The sequence below is a fragment of the Artibeus jamaicensis genome, unplaced genomic scaffold (genome assembly GCF_021234435.1).
Source record: "Artibeus jamaicensis isolate MK-2021 breed Jamaican fruit bat unplaced genomic scaffold, CSHL_Jam_final contig_354, whole genome shotgun sequence".
In the NCBI taxonomy this organism is placed as follows: Eukaryota; Metazoa; Chordata; class Mammalia; order Chiroptera; family Phyllostomidae; genus Artibeus; species Artibeus jamaicensis.
In genome coordinates, this window is record NW_026521803.1 from 45,710,141 (window position 1) to 45,736,415 (window position 26,275).

Consider the following 26,275-nt stretch of genomic DNA (forward strand, 5'->3'; position numbering starts at 1 on the left):
GCTACATCTGTTGCTTTGCTTCAGCGAGGGGAGCGGCGGCACCAGTCTGCACGGCCCTCCCCCGCAGGTCGCTGCCAGGGTCCTCGGGGTCATAATGTCTAAGTGTTTTGGAAGCAGTGACACGTGGCACAGAGACGGCTGTCATGGCTGCCCAGTGGGCCCCTGTCCCCAAGCAGAGCAGGGATGTGGGAGCCAGCCGACCTCCCCCCCCGCCTGTGTGCACAGGTCCTGCGGGGGCTGTCTAGCCCCCCTCCCCTGCCGCCCCTACACCCCTGCCTCTGCCTATGCAGGAGTCAGTGGTCTGCCCGGCGGGGGGCGGTTGGGCTGTCCTTAGCTTCCTGTGCTTGTTCAGAACCCACTTTTCAGGCCCGGAAGCAGCGTCCCCTGCATGTGGACGAAGCCAGCTCACTGTACAAGCTGCTGTCAGGGCCGTCCTTCCAGCCTTGGCCTCTGAACCCAGAAGTCTGCCTCTTGGTGTCTCCCATCCAAGCGTCCCCTTGAGCATTGGGCTGTCCCCTCTGACTTGTCTCTGGCTCTCTAACTGGGGACAGAGGCTCCCTGCGGCTCAGGGAGGTGAGTGCGCCTCTGCCCAAGGCAGCCCCTGGCCACCACGGGGCTCATCACAGGCTGGTGGCCTCACTGCCCGAAGCCTCACTTGGAGTTAATGTCATCGAAGAATTAATTGACAATGACCTCAGTCCCTTTCCTCAGTCAGATCTGATGACTTGAAATGCGGGCTAAGTGTCCTATGGGGGGTTCCCAAAGCACATGGCCTCGGGCTTCTCCTCACCGAGACCCGCAGCTCGCTCTCCCTCCCCACTCAGGGTCTCCTCACAGACTCTCCGGGTCAGCCAGGGTTGGACGCCAGGTGCCAGCTTCATTCCAAGTCCAAGTTAGTGCCCAGATCATGCTACAGAACTGTCTCAGAAGTCTCAGGCAGGTGGCGCCTGGCCTTGGGTACACGGGGCACCTGAGGGACGTGGTTAGATCCCCCACCGCTCCCAGCCATGTCCTTCTGCCCACCCACGTCCGTCTGAATCAGAACTGGGTCTGATGTCTGCCTTTATCCCCAGGGCGCGCCAAACACAGGTCCCAGGGTGTCTGACCCTTTCCTGTCCCAGTGCCCAGGGCTGTACTGAGCGGTGGTGGGCACCCCATGTTTGTTGAATGAATTCATGTCAAAAATTTTCCATACATTTTCCATGATTCCGGAGAAGCCTGAGACCTCCGATCAGACGAGACCTGCCTGTCCCTCTGGGCACGCAGACCTCCATCCGTCCACAGGGCACAGACACTCGTTTCCTCAAAAATCAACTTGACCTCCCTGGGGTCAGGGGTCGGTTCACGGGGCAGCTCGGCCCACCGTTGCTGGGCCTGGAACCTGGGTCTGCCATGCTGCCCACCCACGAGCCACCGTCCGGCCAAGTCTCCACGAGTTCTGACTTGCCCCTTCGGACCGCTGGCCTGCAAATGCCCAGCCACCACCCGCTGCCCTGGGCGGAGCCTCTCTTCCCAGAAAGGACCCTCTTTCCACTCCTGGGTCCTTGTTCCAGGAACATTCTCGTCTCTTCTTGTCCCTCTTCCAATGCAGTCCCAGGACTTGACCAGACAGTGAGACACCTGGTTGTGGCTTGAACAGTAATGAACCCGGTGCCAAAGCACAAGGCCCTCCTTTCCCCGGAAAAGCTGGAGCGGTCGGCGCCCACTGGGCCGGGGGCTCATCCGAACGACCGACTCCCAGCAGAGCCCTGCCCACACTTGGGTCGGGGTCTCCACTGTGTCATCCTCCGTGACAAAGGACAAGCCCGGAGCCTGGCCTCACTGCAGCCTGCACTTCACTGTCTCCTCTTCCCCAAGGGACACTGTGCAGAACTCCCGTCCCTGCAGGAGTCCCCCAGCCTGAGGGGCTCTCCGGCCTGGGTGTCTGTGGGCCGGGAGCGCCCGGCAGGAGCTCGGGGGCCACCCAAGGGGACCGGGGGGCGGGCAGAGGAGAGCTGCTTCACTGGGGGCTGGGACACAGGTACTTGTGGGACCCCAGGGCAGGGAAGGGGTCTGTCCAGGACCCGAACTCATGACCGTCACAGGCCCACACTACCTGACAGGAACCCCACCCCCCCATCAGGTGACACTCGGAGATCTGGGCCAGGGACTTGTCCCCCGACAAGTGCTACCACCAAAGGGGTGGGTGCCTGCACTCACTGGCCAGGGTCAGCCCCACCCACGACTAGGTTCCACTGCACTGGCCGCAGCTCCACACCCCTCCCCCGATGACATCGGGTTACGGGGCCCACAGTGACCAGCCTTCCCACGATGCCTCTGTAGAGGCCTGGGGACCCGTGGGGGACCCGTGGGGGACCCGTTAGCCGTGAGCAGACCAGCTGCGTGCTCAGCCCGCCAGCCTCTCCCTGGAGCAGCTGGGAGGCCCGGTTCCAGACTCACCTCGGCCCCTTTTCCCTGCCAGCTGAGACGCGGCGGTAACTTTGCACTACATTTTATCTGTTCAAGATAAAACCGTGAGCTCCTCTGAGACCCGCAGGCCTGTTTCTGTCGGCTGGCTGGTCGGTGAGCCACCCCCTCAGTGCCCACCCCCGGTTTGGGTGCGGTTTGTCGCCGGATTTCATGTGTGGATTTGGTGTGGGGAATGCAAGACGGGTTGGGGGGTGAATGGCAGAGTCACCCTCCAAAATAACTTTCTCCGAGTCTGTGTCTACCCTGGAGTCTGGAAAATACTTGGAAAAAAACGCTCTGGGCCCTTGGCATCTTTCTAGATGGACCGTCCTGTGAATCACCCCAAAACGCTCCTGCCTAAACAAATACAGACCCTGTTCCTCTGGTTTGTGTTCAGTCGCAGAAATAAGGGACGCAGACCAAGACAGGCTGTCCGGGCATTCCAAGCGCCTCCCAAAACAGGGAAAAGGTCTTACGAAAATCTCAAGAACTCCAAGGTGTTTTTATTGATTTCAAATTCCAATAGAGTGATTATGTTTTATCTAAATATTTTATCACACAACTGAAACATGGAATTATTTTTTTCAGAAATAGAGTTAAATACATCAATCTAGTTACAAATTCTAATATAAAGAGTACAAAATATAATGTTATAAATTGTATTTTAAAAAAGAAATACAAATTCTATGGTTTTTGCATTTCCTGCCTCAAAGTGGAATTAGCAAAACCGACAAAGACGGGACATCCCCCCGTGTCCCCACGTCCCCGCACGCGGCAGACGGGCGCGGCCTGCCCAGAGCCGCCCCTCCCCCACCCTCCGCTCAGTGGGTCGCGGGCTCTGCGGGGAGAAGTCAGCGGAGCCGAACGCAGCCACGAGACCCGTGCATTCCCGACCGGTGGGCACTTGGGAGTGGACGCTGAAGTGGTACAGAGACGGGGCGCCCCTCTCTGCGTACGTCCGGTCCCTGACACTTCTGGGGGTCGGGGGGCGGAGATCTGTTTTCAAGAAGGAATGTCGGTCAAGAGAACCGGCTCTGACGGTGCGGGATGTGCAGAGACGGAGGGCTGCTGTCACTTCCTGTGACGCAGAAGACACTTGTCCCCTGAGCTGCACTCCAGAGCCAGCGGCCCGAGAGACAAGCCCCGCCTCCTGCCACACCCAGCAGCCCCAAGGAGGGCGGAGTCAGGGGTCCAGGCGTGCGTCTGCCTGCGTGCAGCTGCTCGAGTGTTGGGGACGCCGCGGCAGGGAGGCCACGCTGCGCAACATCGGCATCGGCCTCCTTTCTGGCACCAGGTGGCCACGGGTGAGGCCCCGGCTCAGGGTCCAGGTGCCGTCTCTCAGGAGACCAGTGTGCCTCCCGGTCTCAAGTGTAACTATGGGGGCACCCCTTAAAGCATCTAATACTTTTCAAAACCAAAAAGGCAAAGCCCGCTTGGCTTTAAAATCCGTCCTGTGTTTGCAGCAAGCTGCGATCTGTCCACCGAAGCCTGCCCCACGCCCTCCCGGGAAGCAGGGAGGTCACAGAGCAGGGTCCGCTCCCCAGGGAAGATGCCAACAGCCGGCTCTGCGGAGAGTGTCACTCCATCCTTCACATCGGGAGGCGGTGCGGGGGACCCGAAAGCCTGCCGCGAGCGTGGCGTTCTGGGTCATCTGACTCGAACAGTAAGAGGAGGCGTGAGCGGAGCAGGGGCGTGGCCAGCGGGGCCGAGACATACACGGAGAAGCTGCGTGAGGACAACAAACCCTTTATTGTCTGAGTCGCACGAGAGACGCCAACACCGCGAAGCCCCTGGGAAGCGGAAGGAAACAGCAGATCGGTAGAGGTAGTAGTAGCGAGTCTGGAACAGGGAAAAGGTGGCTGACGGGAGACCACACGGCAGTCATCGGAAAAGAGCAATCGAACACATCGGCTAAATAAATAAGAAGACACAAACCATATTAAATACGAGGGCAGAACGGACAGAAAGGCATTCGTGGCCCAGCACAACACTGATGTCCGGGGGAGAAGGGGACCACGGGCAGGCTCGGAGATGGCACGTCTTGCAGGGCGGTGACCCGGAGGCCCCGCCTGTCCCTTTAGTGACACGAGAGCCCGGTGTCTGCACTCCACACCGCTCCCCGCCACTCACACCGGCTCAGGGTGCACGCTGCTCCGCCCAGGGGCCCAGGCGCCTCCCCTCCATCCACCAGGCTCCCGGGCAGGAGTCTCCGAAAGCCTGTGGGTGCCTACGTGCTGCTCTGGGACAGTGAGGGCGGACACGACACCCCGTGTCACTTTGAGTGCAGAGTTCAATGACCAAAACACAGAGACACACAGAATGGTGTCGCCAGCCCCTGGGCCTCCCTCAGCTGCCACCAAGAGACGGACAGCCAGAGAAAGCAGGTATGTGGCATTGAGGAAGCATCGAAACGATGGAATGCAAGTCAGCAGAGAGGCGCTGTGACCGCGGAGGCAAGCAGAGCAGTGTCTGCAACTTCGCGCGAGGTGTCTCTGCAGGGCAGCTGCGCGTCACCCCGCCCCGTCTGCGGGGACATTCCCGATCAGGCCAGCGAGACAGGCCACCTGGTACACATCGGGCGTGAGGGTGTCAGGAAAACACGTGAAGACCTGGGTGTGCACACCCACACACGCGTGTGCATGTCAGTGTGCACATGCACACACGTGTGTGTGGATGCTCGAGCCAGTCCGGTCGCACTGTTTCTGAGTGTTGCAAAGTTGAACCGTCAAGTAACTTCAGCTCAGTGACGAGTAGCGTCCAGAACCAAACACTAGCTAACAACAACAGTAATAATATAATAATTCAACAAACCATTAGAACAAGAAAACCACACTTCAGAGGGGTGGGTGGGTGTGTTTAAATAAAGTCTTCGTATCAGAAGCCCATTTTCTACAAAAACTGCGCTGACACACTGCGGTAGGAAGTAAACTGTCGCTCTCCCCAGCATCGAAGGTTAAGGGTAATTTCTGTACGTGTAAAATTATTGCTTTTTTGAAAAATATATTTAGCATGCCCGCTTTAACCCATTTCCTGCCTTTACAAAATTTCACAATTAAAAAAAAACCTAGTAAAGCTTTTGCAAAAAATTTCACAGAACATTCCCATTCAAGGCAGCAGTAACTTCTGATAATGCATAAAATTCCATGTGCAAAACTCTGAGACGCTCGGAAACATTGCCATCACACAGAGGGTCGCGGTCCCAGGAAAAGCAAATGCTTCTATCAGTGGGATACAGTTCTCACTGCAGTGCCGCAAGGTTTAAGATCCTTCGCTCCGGGCCGTGACCCCACCACAGAAACTTGAGTCTGGGTGACCCGGGAAGAGGTATATGGAGCCCTCACGCCGGGGCCTGGGGCCCTCCCCCTCCAGCAAGAAGGTGCCCCTCCTGTGGAGGGGGCCAGGCCCACGAGGAACACCCACAGACTCACCGGGGTGGGGAGGGCAGGGAGGAGGAGAGGGCGGGAGGTCCCGGAGCACCAGGGCCCGGGCGGTCAGGCCCCCCCGCGCCCACCCGGGAGTCGTCCCTTGGGATGCAGAGGGCCCGGCCGACAGGGCACGGTGGCCAGACCGCGCGTGAGGACCAGCAGCCTCCCCGTGGGAGCAGTCTGCAGAACGCAGCCCTGTTACAAAAGGCCCTGAGAAGAAACGAAGGGTCCCGCTTCACTTAGTGTTCAACTAGCTCTGCTCCGCCTGGGTACTGAGCGCAGGCCTGGGAGAGCCTCCGGGGTGCGTGGCGGAGCCGAGGATCAGCCCGGGCCCCTCGTCTGCACGCCCCCCAAGCCCAGCTGTGGGCCACCTCCGTCCCGCTCAAGCACAACTTAAATACCCACGGAGGTGGGAGGGCCGCAGTGGTCCCATGGCATCAAGCTCAAGCCCCCCACCCCCGCAACAGTCCCACCCGCAGGCCTCTGGTTGGTCCGACACGCGCCAAAAGCCCATTTCCAGTGTCTCCAGCCCCACTGGAGCCCGCGCCCTCCCTGGGCCCGCTGACGCCCCGACCGGCAAGGAAGCCTGGGCGAAGTGCAGGTGCGCGCGGGCGGAGGGGCTGCACGGGACCCCCAGGGCGTGTCTGCGCCGAGGCCCCGCGTCCCACCAGAGCGGCCTCGGCTTCCACATCAGCACAGCAGTCCAGGGCGGAGGTGTCGGTGGCAAGGGCTCCGCTCTCTTCTTCTCCAGGCTGAGCTGGGGTCACTGCTGGGAGGCTGCTGGGACATCGGGGCACTGCTAACGGCCGTCCCAGGGCCCGGGGGTCCACTGGCAGCGTGTCTCTAGGTTCCCTTTCGGGGAGGCACTGTCGGGGCGGCATCTGGGCTGGAAGGCTCTCTCCCCTGCACGAGAAAAGGAGACACAGAAAGGCTGACTTCCGCCTCCGGGTCTCTGAGCCCCCGGGTCCCTGCCGCCGTGTTTCTCACTCACGCCCGGAACACAGACCATGGCCAGCACGGAGCCACCCCTCAGCCAAGACCCCGACGTCAGCTGCGGCTCCCCGGCCAGGAGCAGGGCACGTGGTGAGCGCACCTGCCGCCTCCAGCAGCGGCTGAGACGGTCGGTCCCGGGACCCATGGCCAGGACTCTCTCAGGGCCAGGATGAGAATGGCGAACAAGGTCTCTGAGCAGCTCCTCGGGAAGGGCTGCGCGAGGAGGGCGGGGAGGGCCCAGAGCCAGCCTGGGTCCAGGGGCCAAACAGAGAAGCGCACAGCTCCCGCCCGGCCCAACAAAACCGAAGAGACAAGCCCCAATTTCTGCCACCAGTTGCCAAATCTCAGAAATGGAAGGGGCCCCTTCTCAAGTCGCGTGAACCACAAGAGAAGAGAAGAGAGGCAAGCCCGCGGCACCTGCAGGAGGCCCGCAGACCCCAGGGGACTCGGCGCTGCTGGAACTCCAGCGTTTACGACCCGAGGACAGGACAGCAGGTGCGACCCACCCACCGACACCGTGCTCACGCTCAGCTAAGGCCGGCAAGTTATGCCGACCACTCAAAACGCGCTTGCACACCAAACAGCACCCTCACGGAACGTTCCAGCGACCGAGCAGGTGGACTGTCGTTCAGCCCCCAGACCTGGGTGCGCAGGTGCCATCTCTCTTTAGAATGGAAGGTTGTGTTCAAATAGCATCGTGTGTGTTCAGAGTCACTTTCACGTGTCGGTCAACGGCAACCGACAATTTTACTGCTGAACACGGTCCCTAGGGGTTTAAGAAATGGATGGTGTCCACCGGAGAACCCCGGGACGAGGAAGGGACGAGGCAGGCCCAAGACAACGCAGGGAGAGCGCTTTCACACAGTCCGGCTTCCCCTTTTCACAGCTGTGCGGGGGGCTTTGCAGCCTCGCAGAGAGAAACCGTGCCTCCCTCCGAGGCACTTACTTCCACGGCCCAGGACGGCCCAAGCCCTTCCAGGAGAAAAGCAAAGGGAAGAGACGCCCAGGGAGAGAGTGTGTGTCCACCAAGCCCCCCGCCCCAGAAACCCCGCACCTGCGTCCCGGAGACCTCTTCGAGTGGTCTGTCACGGGAGTGTGGCAAAGACATGGGGGCGCCTGGGAGCCCCGTGGTGGACGGGCTGGACCCGAGCGCACAGGCCCAGAGAAGAGACCACCAGCATGAGCGCATCGGAGAAAGTCACTTCACAGCTCCTCGGGGCTCGGGCCCGGGCCAACCTGGCCTCCTATGCAGGTGCCCCCCCCTTCTGCCTGAACCCCACACCCGAGAGCCACTCCCCTGGGTGCACAGTGTGACCCCCAGTGACAATCACCCAACAGGACGTCTCCAACGTGAATACGGCGAGGCAAGGGGGGGTCCGCCCACCCAGGGGAGGTCTTCTGGTGCGGGTGGTGCGTGAGGCTGCGGCCGAGAGAGAGGCCGACAGCGCTGTTCCCAAACAGGCATTTCCCCGTGTCCTCCCTGGACGAGCAAGCAGCCGGCCGCAGCCCATGGCACAGCACGAGGACCCACGAGCGTCCATGACCGAGCACACCGCCTCCGGCCATGGCATCTGAACCAGGCTCCGGCAGAACGGACCCGCGGCGGACGAATGGGGCCTGTTCCCGGAGGCTCCGGTGTCACGGAGCCGCCTGCCGGTGCTACCCCGGCAAATGCTCGCAGGAGAGCCGAGTCTCGGGGGCATGTACAGGGTCACCTGGGTGCAGGGGACCCGGCACTGACTCGAGGCAGCGTCTCAGTTTATAATTCTCCAGTGACGGCACAGCCTCGCAGGGACAATGTCCCACAGACAGGTGGGGGGGCCCTGTCACGGGGTGACCCCCACTACAGAGGACAGGGCCACCTAATTCGAGGGCGGCCGCTGGTGCCGGGAGCCGTCGTTGCAGCCTGACTCATCCGGGGAGCTGTGCAAGCAGTGCCGTGCAAGCATGAGCCCACCGTCTAAAACTGCGGGTTTTACTGCTGAGAAAGGACACTGCCGATAAAAAACCCGACAAGGTATGTGACCAATGACATGTGAGCAGAGGCTCTGAACAATAAAGGAAACTCTAAAACTGCAACGCACACACAAAGGAGATCCCTGACCAGGTACTGCCCCCGCAGCTGCAGGTCGGCCACGAGTTCTCCGGAGGCCCTCTGCGTGGCCGCGGCTCTGACCTCCTGGACACCCTCATCGTCAGTCACCACAACCCCTCCCGGTGGCTACGTGCGGGGGGACACAGCACCCTCGCTGCGTCTCAGCCCCCACGGGGCACGGTGACACCCCTCTGCATTCACAACAAGGGTGTCTGCAGTCACAGAGTGCCGAGGTGAGACCATCACGTAGAAAACGTGTGGGACAAAAAAGGAAGGCGCTCCGCACCAAGGCCATCGGCCGGGACCCCACGAGGGACCAGCGAGAACAGTGTGTGCGCACCGCTGCAGATCAGCGCCCCCGGACCCACCACGCGGTGCAGGCAGGGAGTGGTCTGTGTCCGAAGGCCACACACGGGTGTCCAGACACGCGCAGCTGTGCGGTGGAGTACGTGACATGGACACAGACAGGCAACACCCTGCTTGGCGGGCACTTCTGATGCAGGAACACGAGAACCCGGGACTGAAGAGGAGACTGAGGGTGGTTTCTTAGGGACCAGAGACTTACACGCAAAACCACCTGCGTGGGGAGCACCTGAGAGTCTGGGCTCCCCGTCCCTGCGGGCCCCCCACCGGCGCAGAGGCGGCCGGAGTGACCCTCTGGGTCTCACAGGCCCAAGGCCAGGCTGCCCTGCGGTCTGGGCCCCGCGTCCAAGCCTGCGGGGTGGCCTGCATATCTGTCCAGCCAGAGAGCAGCTGCCCCGGGACGACCACCGTGGCTCACATCCCCAAGACCTCACCACACACCCAAACCCATGACCACAGCCCTTGGGAAACCTACCTGTTTGGGGGCGTCCGTGGAGGCAGCCAGCAGTTCAGCACCTCGGAGGCCGTCAGAGTCGAACACCACTGCGGGGACAAGGGGCGCATCAGTGGCCCGGAACTGGGGCTGTCACAGATGGAGCACTCTCACACTGGGGGGGGGGGGAGGGGGGGAGGGGGAGGGAGGGGGAGGGAGGGGGAGGGGGGAGGGAGGAGACAGCAGCACCTGACACTGCACCCTCACTGCCCCGCTGCCCAGCCCAAAACGCCTCCTGGGGCCTCCGCCCTCTCACCCAGCCCAGCTGCCCGAGGGCGTGGCCCCGACCACGCTGATTACAGGCCCCTGGAAAGGCCCCTCCCCTGCCTCACTACCGTCGGGCCCTGTCGTTTGTCCTTTCGCATCAGACTGGCTTGGGTGTGACACTTCACACTTGGAGTGTGGGTCCCTCCAGCCCCGCCCTCACCCGGCTCCCTGGGGTGACACAGGGCCCTGGGTCCCACGGGGTCTCAGGGAGGCATGTCCTGGAGAGGCCAGGCCCTCCTCCCTCACTGCCGGCTACCACACGGGGCTGGTGGGGCAGGCCGCAGGGCTCATTAGCGTCTTCACAGGTGTCCACACTCTAATTAAAACGGGTCATTTGCACACAGGCGCATCTCCCATTAAACGGCGGGGCACTTGGGTGCAAAGGGAAAAGCACTTCAGGTGCTGCACTGGGGGGGAGGGTCTGGCGGTCCCTAGGGAAGGGACGGGGACGGTGAGGGCACAGGGGCAGGGCGAGCGTACCTGAGTGAGCCCGCGTGTGCGCCCGCAGGTGGCTGGGCTGGTGGAAGCACTTCCCACACTCCACGCAGACGAAGTCTCCTTGGCCGGCCTGTGTCCGGGGCGCCCCTGGGCGGCGGTGGCCAAGGAGGTGGGGGGGGAGAGGAAACCATCGTTAGTCCATCCGACGCGTCCAGATGGGAGGGACCCAGGCCCCCGGGACGGCTGCCAGCCTCCTCCAGGCTCTGCCAACAGCCCGGCACACGCAGGGCCGCAAGCCAGCGTACGTTCCGACGAATTAAGTCCCATTCCCAGGACGCGCCCACACAGGCCGCTGTCGGGAGGGTGGGGCTCCGAGTGTGCAGGTGGCACACCGGGCCAGTCAGACTGATGCTGCCTGGCCAGACTGGGCGTGGGGACTCGGAGCAGCAGGGCCGGTCCCTGGGCCGTCACTATGTGGGGCCATGTGCCAGGGGCCCAGCCATGCACACCCTGCCCACGGGCCCTTACCGGGAGCCCTGTGCTGTCCCCACAGAGCCCCTGGGGACACCTGGGAACCCAGGCCTCCTGTCCCCTTTGGTCCTAATGGACGCTCCACTTTGGTGGGAAAGGGGAGGCAACCCTCCTGTGAAGGCGTCTCTCCGAAGAAAAGGCTGGTTTTCAGGGGACAGCAGCTCCACAGGGAACCTCACCAGTGACGCAGGCCCCGCGGGAAAACCAGACGTGAAAACAGTGACCACAAAGTTGCCCCTGACGCAGCCGGTTTGAAACGGCACCCCGAGAGCCGAGCGTCTGTGGGCCGAAAGCCCCACTGTGAACACAGTGTCCCGGTGAGACCTGCTGTGGTGGAGCTGCCCCTCTCGGGTCAGGTGGCCTCAACAGACGCGGTGGAAAAGGGCCTGCACACGCCAGACTCTGGTGCGCAGTTGGCAGAGTGACGCGCAGACCTCATGGCCTGGTCTCTCAGGCGACCTCACAACCACACGGCCCAGGGGACGGGAGAGCCTGCCTGCAGCGTCCTCGCTGCCTGGTCACCACCACGCACCATGTTGCCGATGGGCCCCTCTGCCGACTCCGCGATTCCAGTGACAGCCATGGGCCCCTCTGCCGGAGTCTTCACCAAGCACGTTGGTGCAGGGAGAGCTCAGAGGGCTGACCCTTCTGGGGGTGCATCCCAGGCCCCAGAGGGGACCCGCAGGCTCCCTTGAGCGTCCCCAGTGCCCCCCCAGTCCGAGTGCCCACATCCCATAGCTCTCTGTCCACTGCGAATGAAGCATGTCTCCCAGGAACACCCTTCCTTCCGCAGGTAGGTCCCAGAAAAGCTCGGCTGCGAGAGCACCTCGTCCCCACTCCTCTTGCCGCCCAACCGTCCGGGCAGCTGCCTGGCTCTCGAATGCACAGCCTGTGCCTGCAGGGGCACCTGCCCAAGGCATGACACGCAGCACGGCCCCCATGTCTGAAACTGGCCTGCAAACTCCAAGCCAGATGGGTGCTGGTGCTCCGAGGCCACCTTCCAGCTGGCTCTCTCCACCCCGCTGGGCCGCAATCACCGCTCCCGTTTCTGAACTAAGCACACACCAGCACGCACACACTTCCTGGGGCATCCCACCCTATCACTCTCTCTTCACTTTTCAAAGGAGAGACCCCTGACCTGCGTGCTCACTGACTGCCTGAGCTACGGCAAACTTCTGAGTTAATCTCAAACCCTGTCGACTTCCGTCTGAATGGAAGACAGCCTGGTGAGCCACAGCACCGTGGTCTGGCCCGGTGACCTGAGGTGAGCGGAGGGCGCTCGGAGGCCAGGAGGGGGGCCTGGCCCACCTCCAGGGCACACGTCTCTCCTCCCAGAGAAGCCCACATGCAAAGTCCGAGGGGCTCAGACCAGGGAAGGACACTTTCTGAGCATCGCACGGGGCAGCCCTGGTGTGACCACTGTCTTCACGTCCTGGTAAGAAGGACCTTACGTGGCATTCCATCCAGCGTCACTCCAGTCTGTCACCGTCCAGCCCCCACTCTAGCGTCTGGGGTATCAGATGCTGCGGCCTGGCTCCGGAAGCACAGGCAACTCGCTACTTTGTTACTGTTTTACCAACGAACCATTTACATCAGTTCACACGCTTCCAGAGTTGGCAGAATGATTACAGAAATCTCTCTCCTGGGCCCTGGCTGGTATAGCTCAGTGGATTGAGTGCGGGCCTGCGAACCACACGATCGCGGTTCGATTCCCAGTCAGAGCACATGTCTGGGTTGCAGGCCAGTCCCCTGTAGGCCAGTTCCCAGCAGGGGACACACAAAAGGCAACCAAACATTGATGTTTCTCTCCCTCTCTCCTTCCCTTCCCCTCTAAAGAAATAAAAAATAAAATCTTAAAAAAAAAAAAAAAAGTCAACCAAGTGGGTTGAAAACCTCGTGCCTCCTTCTTCCTGTGCAGGCTGTCCAGGCTGTCCAGGCTGCGCGTGGCTGGACCAACACCACTCAGCAGCGATGCGTGGGGGGAAGGTCCGAGGACCTCCTCCACTTCGGACAAAACCTCGGACTCCCAGACAGACCCGCCTGTGAGCCAAGCCCACAACTGCACTGTAGACACAACAGGTGTGTCCCTCCTCCCCTTCTGGAAGGTTCTCTCCCGCACACCTCGTCCTCCCCGGCTGCAAGGTGAGGCTACACGCTTCCCCGGTGGCCAGCAGTGAAGGGGTGGGTGGCCTTCCCTCCTCCGACGCTGCGCCTCGGGGAGAGGCAGCGAACGCCTCAGAGAACAACGTGAGAGAGCCGCAGTGCGGACGAACTCGGAGCACGAACTCCGAATGGTGGGAGGGACTCGAGACGAATCAGGGAAGAGTCTAGATTCATGACTCCAGGACCACCCGCTCCCAGGGCCCAGAACTACGGGCGAGGCAGCTGTGGAGGGACAGCAGCCTCGGGGAGGGCGGAGACGGAGCGTAAGGCGACCTGCGGTGATGGGCACCGCTGCCTGGGCTGCGGCGACAGCAGCAGCGTCTGTGTAACAAGGACTTCCACATCCCGGTCACCTCTCCAACACCCAGCCCACCCCGGCTGCAGGCCCCAACACCCCAGAGCCTCCCAGACAAGCTTGCAGATGAGAAAGTGACCGGTGGGAACCTGCACAGGTGCCCTGTGGAGGCTTGGGCAGGAGCAGGGGCCCTGGGAGGTAGGACGGCCCTGGAGCAGGAAGGCTGCCTGTCTCGGGGAGGAGCGCCGGCAAGGCTCCGAATGGCACAGGGACATGGATGAGGGATCTAGACCAGCAAGTCCGGCCCCTCCCTGAGCCCGGGAAGCTGTGCCTCTACCAAGGCCCCCCAGCAGCCCTGTCAGAGCGGAAACACCCCCCCCCGCCCCCCCAGTCTGCCCAGCCCCAACTGCTTGGGCGTGCGCGGCAGGGAACCACCATCCGGGCAGAGCGCTGCACTGTGCGGACAGCCGAGCGTTTCTCACGCTCGAAAAACAAAGGCTAAACCTCCCTCTGGACAAAAAGCCTTACGAACTCTTTACTTGTTCAGATGTTAAGAAGAAGGAACCTGGGCCGGGCCTGGGCGTGCAGGCCCTCAGCTTCCCTCCAGAAAGTCCTCAGGAAGTGCCAGCTGTGAGCAGGACCCACGGGGCTCGGCCCCCCGTCAGAGGAGCCCCGACAGCCCCTGAGACACCCCGACCACCGAACCTGAGGGACTCTCCCTGGGTGACTCACCTGCCAAAGGCATCACTCCTCAGCCCGGCTGGCCCGGGTGCCCCTGGGTCAGGGCTGGTTCCAAAGTCTCAGGAGAAAAGCCAGACCCAAGACCCGCACTTGTCCGCCCAGTCCCATCCCACAGTGGACTCGGGGTGCCCCTCTGCTGGCACGACTTCCCCCAACGACGAAGCACGTCCCCCTGAAAGTGCCCCCAGCTTCCTGCACAGAGAGAGACCGACCTCCGAGGCCGGTCAACGGGGACTCTGAGAAAGTGCAGAGCATGCGGGCTGCCCAGGCGTGGACTCCCAGCCACGGCTCCCTGGGGGCTGGGCGGCTGCTGGCCGGAAACACTGGGGCTTTGCCGGGCTCTTGGGGACGTGCCCCGTGGAGCAGGCGGGGACCCACGTGGAAATCCTGCTCGTTAGCACCGTCAGTGCCATGACCGCAGCTCTGGCGCGAGCAGGCTCCAGCAGGCGGGGCGTGTGTTTTCAAGAAGCAGCGGGTGTGGGTTTCCCAAGCTTTGAGTGGCCCATTCACGGCCTACGAGGCTTCCCTTGCTAATGCTAGAGGGCTGATACATATGTATATATGTATATACACTTTAATCACATAAAAGTGCAAAATAAAACTTAACAAAGGACAGCGAACATCTATCGAAACTCTGTCTGAAACGACAAGGAAGTGAAGCGCCATGCGGTACAGCTCCCACCAGCGTAGGCGTGGCATCACAGGAGGGCGGCCCTGTGGTGAGTGGGACACGCCCACCGGTGGGCGGTGCTCCCAACTGGGGGCGGGGCCAGCCAGGGAGGGGTGGGGGAGGGCCCGTGCGGCTTACCTCTGTGCTCCAGCATGGGGCCCTCGGCGCCCCAGCTCTGGTAGAGGGTCGCGAGGTCCTTTGGAATGTAGGTCTTGAAGATGCTGAGGATGTCCAGGTGTTTCTCGGGGCCCTCGGAGGCTGGCTCCTGCTTGGCCGCCTGCAGGAGGGGCGGGGCCGGCAGGGCTGCGTTCCCCCTGGGGCCCTGGCTGGCCTTGGAGGGGGTTTCGAGGGGAGGTAGAGGGGGGCCCCCATCGCCTTTCCTGTTCGGCGGACCCTGCGGCTGAGGGCTTGGTTTGGCTTTCTGTGGGTCCGGGGCACTGTGCTTGTTGGGGGTGCCCAGGCCTGCCCCCACCACGGGGGTGACACACTTGTCCCCCAGCCTGCTGCTGGCTGGGGACTGGGAACCCACCCGGGCGGTGATGGTGGGTGTGGGGGTGGTACTTCTGCTGAAGCCACCACCCGCCGCAGGCGCAGGTCTGGGGCCGGCCTCCTGCTTGGGCCTTGGTGGGGGTGTCGGGGCCAGGACACCGTGCTGCTCCGGGCCGGGGCCGGGTTTGGTCTGCCGAGGGCCCTCAGAGCCAGCCGCCCAGAGCGCGCAGGGGCCCCCCGACTGGCCCTCCCTGCTCTTTGATGTGCCGGTGACCTTTGCAGTCCCACCCAGGGACAAGGAGCTGCCTTTGGGCCCCAGGGCACCGCCCGGCACCTGGGTGCGTGTGAACCGAGCGATGGGCAGGGGCTGGCAGTCTTTGCCCCCGAGGGCGGGCGGGGGGCCCGTGCGTCCGCTGCGGACGAGGAACACCAGGCTGTCCCTGACACTCCTGTGCCCATTGGGCCGCGTCCACTGGGGGGCCGCAGCGCTGCAGCTGATGCGGTGCCGGATGCGTTTGTGCATCCACAGGACCTCGGGGTAGTACGACTGGTGGCTGCAGTAGGGGCAGGGCTGGGCGGCCAGCGCGGCCTGCGGCGGGGCAGCCGGCCCCGTGCGGCTGCGGTCATCCCGGGTCGAGCGCTCGCTGAGGTCCAGTGGGGCTGGGTCGGGGGCCGGCGGCCTCGTGCCCCGCCCGGAATGCTCCCTGTCGTGCACACCGCCTGGCTGCTCCTTCGGGCGGCCGGCCGGGCTCCCAGGCCAGCACCGCCAGGCCAGCCGGTCTGCACGAGTCGGATCGGCACCTGAAGGGACATCTGCAGTGTCCCCGGCGCCAAGGACTTCCTGTTTGGGGCGACACACTGGCGTCTTCGAGTCCACGGAACACCGTGGGGGCTCCGGCCTCCTGGCCGTCTCCCTGCCGTGGTCGTCCCGGGCGCACACGGAGGCGGTGACTTCCGTGCAGAGCCTGCCCGGGTCGTGCTCCGCCGAGAGGGTGTGGCGGAGGCCGTGGCCCCCGTTGGAGAGCACAGAAGCCATGTCTTCGGAAAAGCAGCAGCCGCGTGACTTTGCCCCTGAGGATCAATTGTGAGACATGAGGTTACCATTTCTCATCAGAACAGAACAAGGCTCCCGCAGAGCTGTACCGCCACCCCGCCGCCCAAGGCGGGGCGCACGGAGAGCCTAAGACAGGCCCGTGGCCACAGCAGGCAGGGCTGGGAAACTGCCCGCTCTGCCCCAGGGAGTCCAGCTGGCGCCGTGCAAAGTCCAAGTCCAAAACCCCAACACCAAAAATGTCCTATGGAGGAAGAAAGGGAGGGGGGGACATGCCACTCACCCCACCCTTCTGGGGAGATGCCCTGGACACACCCCCTGCTCTGTGCACCCACAGGGTCCGGCCAGAGCACACAAGGGGCTTGGCCTCCCCTCGGCCCAGGTGGACGCTACGTGGTGTCCACAGGCCATGGCTGTGACAAGCCACCTCCCCACTGGCCCCGAGCGGAGCAGGACTTGGAGCCTCTGCTCCCAGTCCGTCGGGGCCACTTCCAATGCTCCTCATCAGCTACTCCACCTGCCAGGTGCACTTCTCCCAGAACCACATGCCACCATGTCCACCACCAGGAAACAGGCCGGGCCGCCACCCTTGCCTCGGCCAACAGTCGGCACAGCGAGTCCCCTCGCGGTCCGGCCCCCACGCGGAGCTGGACGCACGCGGCAAACATGGCATCAGACGTGGCGGGAAAGGTGGCCCAGAGTTCGGAGCACAGCTGTGCGCTTCAGGTGGAGGCTGCGCTGGGCCTCGACCCCGAGGCTGTGGGACAGCAGGACTCATACAGGCCTGCCCGTCACGGCGGCCGCGGGGCACCTTCGAGGGTGTCTGGCTGCTGCCCAGGGGCTGAGGCACACAACCGGCCACGGGAGGCACGCGACGCGTGTGTGACCCACACACACGTGCACATGCCCAGTCTTCTTCCCAGGCTTGCTCTCCACTTGGCCCACGATGGCTTATGTGATCCACACACGCATTACATTACATACCGGGCTCACCCTGCACGAGCACACCTCTCATAGGCCCCCACCGGCCCTAGGAGTTCAGACGAGGGCTGGGGGCCACCCCCAGGGCAGCAGCTCACATGCGCCAGCTGCCACCACCCCCACAGCACGGAGGCGGCCAGTACGAGCACTTGGCAAAAGAAACATCACTCCTCTCTCATTTTCCTTCAGAAGTTTTTACCGTGGCAGCACCCCGGTCAGGGTCAGGGCTCCCACATCATGCCTGCCAGGGTGACCCCTCGAGGTGGCGGGCTCAGGGCCCGCAGCAAGCCTCCCGTGCGGGCGCCTGGCCCTCCAGCCCAAGCAGCAGAGGCTGGGGGACATCGTCATCCTGCCCCCCCGCCTGCTACTCAGGAAAGAGCCGCAGAATGAATCCCGCACAGGTGGGCGGGGAGCGAGACAGAAACAGCCTCAACCCCTGAGCACCCAGGGGCCGGGCCACTCGTGGTCCACGCCGCACCCAACCCAGCACCTGACCCACAGACGGGAGCCCGGCCGGCCCACCTGGAAACCCCTCGTCCTCGGGGACTGCGAGACGAAAAAGAATCCTCGGGCGCCAGCAGCTGGTTTTGGCATTTGTGACCTTCTAGCCAATACTGTATCAAATACTTCTGGTCCCCAAAGCAAGAACATGCAGTTGTAAATACTGTGTTCCAGAAGAGCCTTCCTGTCACTTACCTGTCTTAAAAGGGGACACCTGGGAACCAGGAAGACACAGAATGGAAGAAGGGTCGATGTTGGGGGAGAAATGAGGACAGGCACCGTGCCGCTCAAGCTTGGGCGTCACAGCTCCTGACGTGAACACAACTCAGAGACACGCACCTGCGCTCCTTCCCCACACAGGGAGCGTCATGCGCTCCAGGGAGCAGAGAAAGGCTCTGGACAAGAGGAAACACTGTAACTCTCCAACATAACCACGACCTCCATTTCTGCTGCTGCTTCATTATCCAAACACACAAGACGCAAATCCTGTCTGTTCGCATGGAAATTATAACGATCCTTTTAAAAAGAAAGGTGCTTTACTAGCAGAGTCTCCTGAGGTAAAGTCAGGCACGTGTCACCTGCAGAACAAAGGCCATTTCAAAAAGACCAGTCTGTGCCCCGGGTGCCAGCAGACTGTGCAGCACCAGTGCCATGCTCATGCTCCACCACTAGGTGGCGCAGGCGCCCAAGGCAGAACCACCCCGCCCAGCGCTACGTGGGTGGTCCCTGGATTCCAGAAAGGGGATGCGAGAGGCCTCTACTTGTAAACAGCAGGTAGTTATTAGCGAGAGACAGGCACCAAGAACTCGCTTTACAGCCCAGCCATACAATCGTGGGCGTTTTTTTTTTTAAACACAGCTTTAGGCCACGCATTATCTGGATGACAGCTCACCCAAGGCTCTTACAGAGCTGGTTCTGGGTCCTGCTCCTTCCTCGCTATTTTCAGGGCTTTGATGTAATGACACCCTGGAAGCAGCTGGCAAACTCAATGTAGATGAAACAACACGTCTCCACGCACTAGACCCCGGGGGCCTTCCCATGTCCGAGCCTTTGCTAACGAGTTCAACTGAGGGATCCGGCAACGCCCTGGGAGTCCTGTAGTGGTTCAGTAACTGACTTTATGTGTTTTCCAGTCGACATTTTCACACTGGCTCCAAAGTAGTTGCTCTCACAGTTGAAACACAGGAATGTTCCGGGGGTGCGGGCACTGTGTCCAGTCTAAGAAGGTGGCCCATGTCTCTGGGTGCAGGTCTGAGTCCCTCGTCCCAGGGCCACTGCTGATACCGCGTGGGGAACACCCCCCCCCGCCCCAGTGAGTTTGCCCCAGGTGGGGCACAGCCCTTTGTTCAGCAAGCAGGGTCTGCGCCCTGCGCCCGTCACAACCCCCCGCCCCCCAGGGCTTCGCACCGGGCACCCAGGAGAGGTGGGGCTGTGCAAGGAGCAGGGAGAGAGTGGGAACCACCCCTGTGGTGGTTCGCTCGTCACACTAGTCGACACAGGAACGAGGGCAGAGATGGCGCTCTGCACAGGGGCAAGTGACACTCCGTGTCCCTGTAGGAACAGAACCGCATCGAGACAGAGATTATTTTCTTTCCCCGAGTGCTGTCATGAGTGTCTTCCATCAGGAGGACCGAACAGGCTGGGCAGAGCCACCGCTGGGCACAAACACCTCACCCAGCTCTTAGGGCTCCGGGGAGGCAGAGCCTTTTCTGGGTGTGAACTTGTAAATGAGTATGAAATACGAGACTTTCTGCCTCTCCGACATGACAAGCTCAAGCCATCACACAAACACCATAAATGCTCTACTCGGGGAGTTCTACGCCGGCAAAGACCCTGGGGGAGAGCAGCACACGGCTGTCACCCACGCCGCTCTCCCCAGACCCACCGCCAGGCATCTGCGACCCCAGGCAGGCTGGCTGGGCCACCCCACGCGCTGTAACTACAGTCTTCATGGAACGCAAAAAATCAATAAAACCCAGCACGTGGACATTCTCCTCTGTGAGCGTCCTCACCGCGTTCGGCGTTCTCTCCTTTCTGTCTGGAGAGATGACCAGACACCCTGTTGTTGCGCGTCTTTGGTTTTGCTCCCGACGCCTCGCTCAGCCCCAGCTCCTGCAGATTTGGAATGCCAAAGAGGTGGGGCTGAGCCCGGGGAGAGGCCACGGGGAGGCCCCGCGGCACAGGCCCGCTCCGGAAGGCCTGTTTTCTCAATCACTGAGTCACAGTTCTATTTTGGGAAGGAGTTGCGAAATCTCCTTTCTGGGACGGTTTTCCAGGAGCCCTTGGCTAGGCCGGAGCCCTGACTCCATGAATCAGAGGTTTTCAGAGCTCAGTGAAAGGTTGCTTCTCATCAAATCCTACTCGCTGCCCCACCAGGAAGTGTGCTTGCCTGTCCCCACCTTCCCCAGGCCTGGTGGCCCTCCCCAGGCCATCTAGGAAGGCCCCGCAGCTAGAAATAAACAACCAGGGACAGGAGCTACCTGGGGCAAAGGTGAGGAGCACAAGGGCCAGGACACAGCGGGTCACCCGGCTGCTGGCTCAGCCTTTCTCCCCAGGTAGGAACACGGCCGGCTGACGCGGAAAGGTGGCGTCTCTGAGTGCAGGCTGGGCGGCGATTTCTACACGGCGAGGACCACACACCCGGAGCCCACGGGCAGCCGTCCTGGGAGGCGCGGACAGCCCTCCAAGGGCACACGCGGTGGCCAAGATTTCCAGTCTTTTTTTTTTTTTCTGTAAGACGGCTCTAGTGGTGCTCAGTTGTCTTGAACTTCATTCCAAACAGTTTTGTTAGACTGTGTGGTGACAGATGTCACATCGGCGTGCATTTTTTTTTTAATCAGAATTTTGGTGAATTTTTGTGCAGCCATTTTTTAATATTGAAAACGGAAGAAAACACGCAGCACTTTCAGCCCGCTATGTTTTATTGTTTTGAGAGGCAGAAACGGAACTGAAATGTGAAGAAAGACTCACACGATGCAGGGAGCGGCCGTGACCGACTGGAAGTGTCAGAAGTGGTTTCTAAGGTTTCGCGCTGGACAGTCCTCGCTGGACGATGCCGCCCAGTCGGGTGGACCAGCTGAAGCCGACAGCCATCGGATGGAGACATGAACTGAGAACCGGCAATGGGCTACCACGTGGGAGACACCCAACACACTCCAAACATCCAGATCAACGACGTTATTGTTGAAAATGAAAAGTGAACTTCACAGAAAGACCTAAAGGGACTCTGGGGCCGACCCGATGCTCTGAGGACTGAGTGGCCCCGTGCCTCCTACTCGCTCAGGGGCCACACTTGGGCCGGCGGCCCCACCACACACAGGGCTGGGGAGGGCTGCGGGCAGTGGGGACCGAGTGGCAGTCCGGGGCGAGAGCCTCCCACACCCGACACAGGCCTGCTGCCCGCCGGCCCTCGGAACCCATCTCCCCCCGCCTCCTCGGTCACCGCCGGGAAACGCAGCCCCTGCTGGGCCGGCAGCTGCACCTCACTCATCCTACTCACTTCTGTCTGGGTCTGCTCTCCTCACGTGTGCACACGGCCCCACACGGGAAGCCATGTGTGTACACACATGCAGTGCACACGCAGCCCTGCACGCACACAAGCAGTTTGCAACGGGACAACTGTGGCGTGGGGGCTGGGGGACAGTGCTGTCCGGCCAGGTAACTGCACGCGTGACCCTGAGTCCCTGAGGACGTGCTCACTCCTGCACGGATCTTCGGAAGCACAGAATGCATGTGTCCTGAGACAGCAAGAACCACGCTGTGGAAGTGCCAGGGCCCCCCTTCCCCATGTTCCTGGGCTCCCAGCACCGGACGGTTAGGCGACATGCACACCGAGTCCACAACACGGCACTGCCACACACGGCAATTATTTTTAGAACCTGGGAAAAACTGTGTTAGTCCCACGCAATACTCACAATGTCTTCAACACCGCGGCCCCCCCCAGCAGTGGCGGCTCCCACTCAGCCCGTGCAGGCCCCCACTCCCCGCCCCCACTCCCCGCCCCAGCGAGCTCCTGCCATCAGGCAGGACCCACAGCAGAGCATCGGGTCTCGAGCACGGGGACCCGCACTCCGTGAGGCCGACAGGGTTTCAGAGCTCCTCCGGGGCTGAGTGGCCGAGGTCGAAGCCCACATCTCCACGCGCTGCCCCCAGAACTCTGACGCAGGTCCGTGTCCCACCACCACGCGCCCCCCCCCCCCACTCTGCACCGGCACCGCAGGCAGGAGGTCTCATCCCCAGCGGAAGACGGAGCCAGGCGGCCAAGGTCTGGTGGATGCAGAGGTGCGTCCGTCTGTCCCGGCAGCACAGCCTTGGTGCCTTCAGAGGCCTGTGGCTTCTGAGGTGGAGCTGGGGCTCAGACTCCAGGAAATGCCACTGCACCTGGGCCGGTCCCCACTGCCTGGGAGAGTGCGCCCATCACAGTCACGTTTCTGTCACTTCACCACCACCGAGGGGGGGGCTCCAGACATGCATGTTCCACGTCCCGAGACCAGGTTCACGTGTCGGAGCCTCCGCCACAGGCCTTGACAGGGCTGAACCCTCCCACCATGCGCCCTGCCCAAGGTCCCCGGCCACCCCGCCCAGGACCCACAACCTGAAGAACCGTCACTTCAGCTGCAAGACCAAGCAGCTCGGTGAGCAAAGGAATCACCGTCCTAGCCGCCACCGTCCCCACTCACTGGACCCGAAGTCCTCTCGCCTGGACGGGCGGCTGGTGGTCCTGACCACCAGCCTTCCACACGGGACACAGGGCCATGCGGAACGGAGAGCCAATCCTGGCCCTGCACACGGCCAGCTGGAGAGAAGGGGCAGACTCGGGAAAGACCGGCATGGACGTGGGGAGGAAGACGCCGCACAGGGAACACGTGCCCTGGGGCTGAAAGGCCCCCCGGCAGCAGGGACCACCCCCCCAAGAGGCAGGGTCCCTTCATGCCGCACTCCACAGGGAACCAGGGGCCTCTCTCTTTTCAGGGAAGCTGGTGACGTTCTCCGAATCCATCCCGGTGGCAGTGTGTATGTGGGCACAGCTGGTGGGGAAGTGGGGGATGCACCTCACACGGTCAGTCCCGGTGAACTTTCCCATGAGGACCTGGGACGGGGTCTGCAGGGGATCAGAATGTACTGCTTTGGGCTTTCAGGTTTTTAGTCGGATGTTTAATCCAGTCTCAAATCCTAAAAAACTCGATCTGAGCCGGACGACCAGCTCAGGACACCACACTCTGCACCCCTCCAAGGTCAGACAGTTCCCACAGCCCCGAGCTCCGACTCCGCCCGCCCTGAGCCTCTGCAGTCACCAAGACCAGGGAGTGGAACTCGGAGTCCTGAGCGCTGGCAAAATGTATGTGCCGTAGTTTGTCCTGCGTGATGCATGCTTTTGTCTGCATTTATGAGAGAAAAATAAGGATGTGCGTTACACATGGGTGGTACTGGTTCTGTACCTATACAGTGAAGTTTCCACAAGATATTCACACTTATGCATTAAAAGTATAACTTCAGAAAGCAGTAACAATATCCATGTGTTCACAAATAAATGCTAAATACTGGAATCAAAAAACTAAAACAAAAGATACTTTGCCTGCAAATTTGGGGCAAAAACACAGGTGCATATTACACACAGCAAAACACAGTACAATTTGGAAATAAATCTGGAAATGCGCCCTTCCCCACTTCTTACACCCGGCCTCTGCCCTGGGCTGATTCTGGAGAAAAGCACGTACACCCCCCTCATCTTTCCACCCTCCTCCTCCAAAGTGAAGGGGTGGGCAGCTTCAGCCCAAACTACTGCTGCCCTTAGTGACCAAACCAGGAGAGAGAAAGGCAGGGGCCTGGAGCCCTTCTCTCCCTCGGGGAACGCGGCCAGGACAGCCCCACGCATCAGGTGGAGAACACAGGGCCTGGCCAGCCGGGAAGGCTGCGAAACGCAGATTTATTTCCACCGGGCCTTCAGCTTGCCGCCCTCTGATGGCCTCCGTGATGTTCCCAGGGGAAACTTGGCAGGCGCGCACCAGGAGAGGCTTTGAACTCACAGGCTTCCCCTCCAATAACCACTGACGGTTCATCCGGTGGGACTTCGAAGGGCAGGCTCTGCCTCCGGGGCAGGCGGAGAACTGGGAGCCCCCGTCAGCCTTGGCCTGGCCGACATTTTATTTGCCCCGTGAAAACGCGGAAACCAAAGTGCAACTCCAGGAGCCCTGAGGAACTTGCAGAGTCTGAAAACGAGTCCGCCTTCACCCGCCCAGAAGGCGTGCGCGACTTCCTGTCTTGATCGGAGGTGTCCACAGGTGACTCATCCATCCCTTGCACGGCCGCTTCCGTCAAGAATTCCGGCAGATGGGCACAGGCTCCCAGGTTTTGTTCCGTTAGCCTATCACGTCGGCACCCTCCGTAAAAGCCTATCTCAGAATTAGTGGCAAATCTTCACTACTTAAAGCCAAGAAGTAGTAACACCAGAAAGGGTTTCTTCTCCCCTTTTTAATGTAATTAGTTATATTAATAATTTTTAATCACGGGAAATACTGCATTGAAGATTCATGATTCCTAGAAACAAAAATACACAGTCTTCTTTATGGGATTACCACTGTCATCTGAGATTCTGGGCACCTTCCTGAAATTCCTGAATCGGGAGATGTTTACATCACCTTGACCGTGGAAGAGAGTAACGGCCAAAGGAAAGGAGGGCGCTCACCTACGAAGTGTGACATCCCATGATTCTGCTGGTCGTCAAGTTGCCGAGGTATCTGCCCGGCAGTCAAATACAAGCGTGAATTTTTTAAATCAAATGACGAGCAGTTTGTTGGTAAAGTAAGCGTCCACTGAATAGAGTCTTTTTTCCTTTCTCTCTCCCAATGCTTTCGCGTGCCCGTCACTGCCACGGCCGCACCTCTCACTGACCGCCAGTGCCTAACCCTAACCGGGCCCGCTGCCTGCAATACACCAGCCTGATAGTGTTTTTCCCCTTAAAGGATAAACAAGGAAGCATGTTTCTTAGAGGAGCCCTCCATGGGACAAAAGAATGGTGCAGCGAACCACCCTTCTCCCTCAGAGAACTCCAACGCCGGCCACAGCACAGGAAAACGAACAGTCACCGTAAAACACAGGGCGGGGCAAACACAGCTTTCCGGCTGTGCACGTGGAAAGTGCCAATAACTAATAAGTAACAGTACGAGAACAGACGCAGTCCCGCGTACTCACACCGTCACCCACCGTCGCCCCAGCCTGCCTACGAAGAACTCGGTGGAAGCCACAGCTGAGTAATCGCAGACCCGCCCCGCGAGCGAGAGAGGAGAGGAGACTCTCCCTCAACAACTGCGGACGGGAGACTCCACAGGAAAGCAGGGGCCGCAGACGGGGGCTCCGAGGGGCCCGCGCTCCCCCGTCCGATTATCTCGGTGCCTGGGTGAGGGACAAGGGACACGGAGCCTCTGTGGGGAGCAACCCTGGTTGGCGCCGGGCTCCCTGCGGACGTCCCCAGTGCAGAGCAGACACGCGGTCTCAGCCCCTGCTGCACGGCAGCCCCCAGGCCGGACGCGTGCTCCTTCCCTGTGTCCGAGCCCCCCGAGCACCTGCCAACCCAGAACCGCACGCCAGGCCACGCAGAAGCACTCGCAACGTAGAAGCTGATAAAACCCCCGAAGACCCACTGTCTCCCAGGTGCGTGCAGGGTGTGCAAACACACACACACTAGACAAAAGCGTGTTGAACACAGGTGAGGAATGCGGACCGAAGACACGCAGAGAAAGGTGTCACCGGCGCAAACACCGGCCCCGTCCTTCACCCTCACTGGCCCCGTGTCACTGCGCTCACTCCCATGAAATCCATGGTGGACGGGAGACGCAGGCGCCAGCGCAAGTCAGGAGCAGCCGCGCCCGACCTTGAAAGCTCCGTCCTCCGAATCTCTGACCTTCACCGGCCGCCCAACCTGCCCCGTCCGTCCTGGCTCTGGCAGGGACGCGACCTCCCACCCGGCGCCACAGAGGCGAGCTGCCCAGCCCCTGAAACAGCAGAACGCCAGACACCGGAGAAGACGCACAGCGAGGACGCCGGGTCAAGAGCACTTCTCACCCTGGGGGGCAGGACCACGGTGTGGGGGCCTGTCTGGGTGCGGGGTGCCGAGGGCAACACCGTTTCATGGGAGCTAGTGCATGCCTGCAGGATCTCACAGGGCTCGGGGGCAAACGCAGTTCCCACAGCGGAAACGCCGTGGGTCCCGGGCCTTCCCTGCTCCTTGAACTGCAACTGCGGGGGCGGCAGCTCCCGACGCGCCAGGTTCCAAACACGGTCTCCAGGAGCTGCTCGCGGAGAACGAAACACGCACTTTTAGCAGAACATCCC

At 61.4% G+C, this 26,275-nt stretch overlaps 1 protein-coding gene across 5 annotated transcripts in view; it reads right to left on the minus strand.

Annotated features, from left to right (window-relative positions):
- Positions 1–2,929: 2,929 nt before the first annotated feature.
- ZNF516 (zinc finger protein 516) overlaps positions 2,930–26,275 on the minus strand; it is a 72,282-nt gene continuing 48,936 nt past the window's right edge. For all 5 annotated transcript variants that reach the window (XM_037145842.2, XM_037145852.2, XM_037145823.2 and 2 more), the window contains exons 3-6: positions 15,061–16,482; positions 10,565–10,669; positions 9,800–9,867; positions 2,930–6,776 (exon numbers count right to left, since the gene is read on the minus strand). In XM_037145842.2, coding sequence (XP_037001737.2) covers positions 6,717–6,776; positions 9,800–9,867; positions 10,565–10,669; positions 15,061–16,482 — 1,655 coding nt within the window. In that variant the 3' untranslated portion in view covers positions 2,930–6,716. The remainder of the gene's footprint in view (positions 6,777–9,799; positions 9,868–10,564; positions 10,670–15,060; positions 16,483–26,275) is intronic.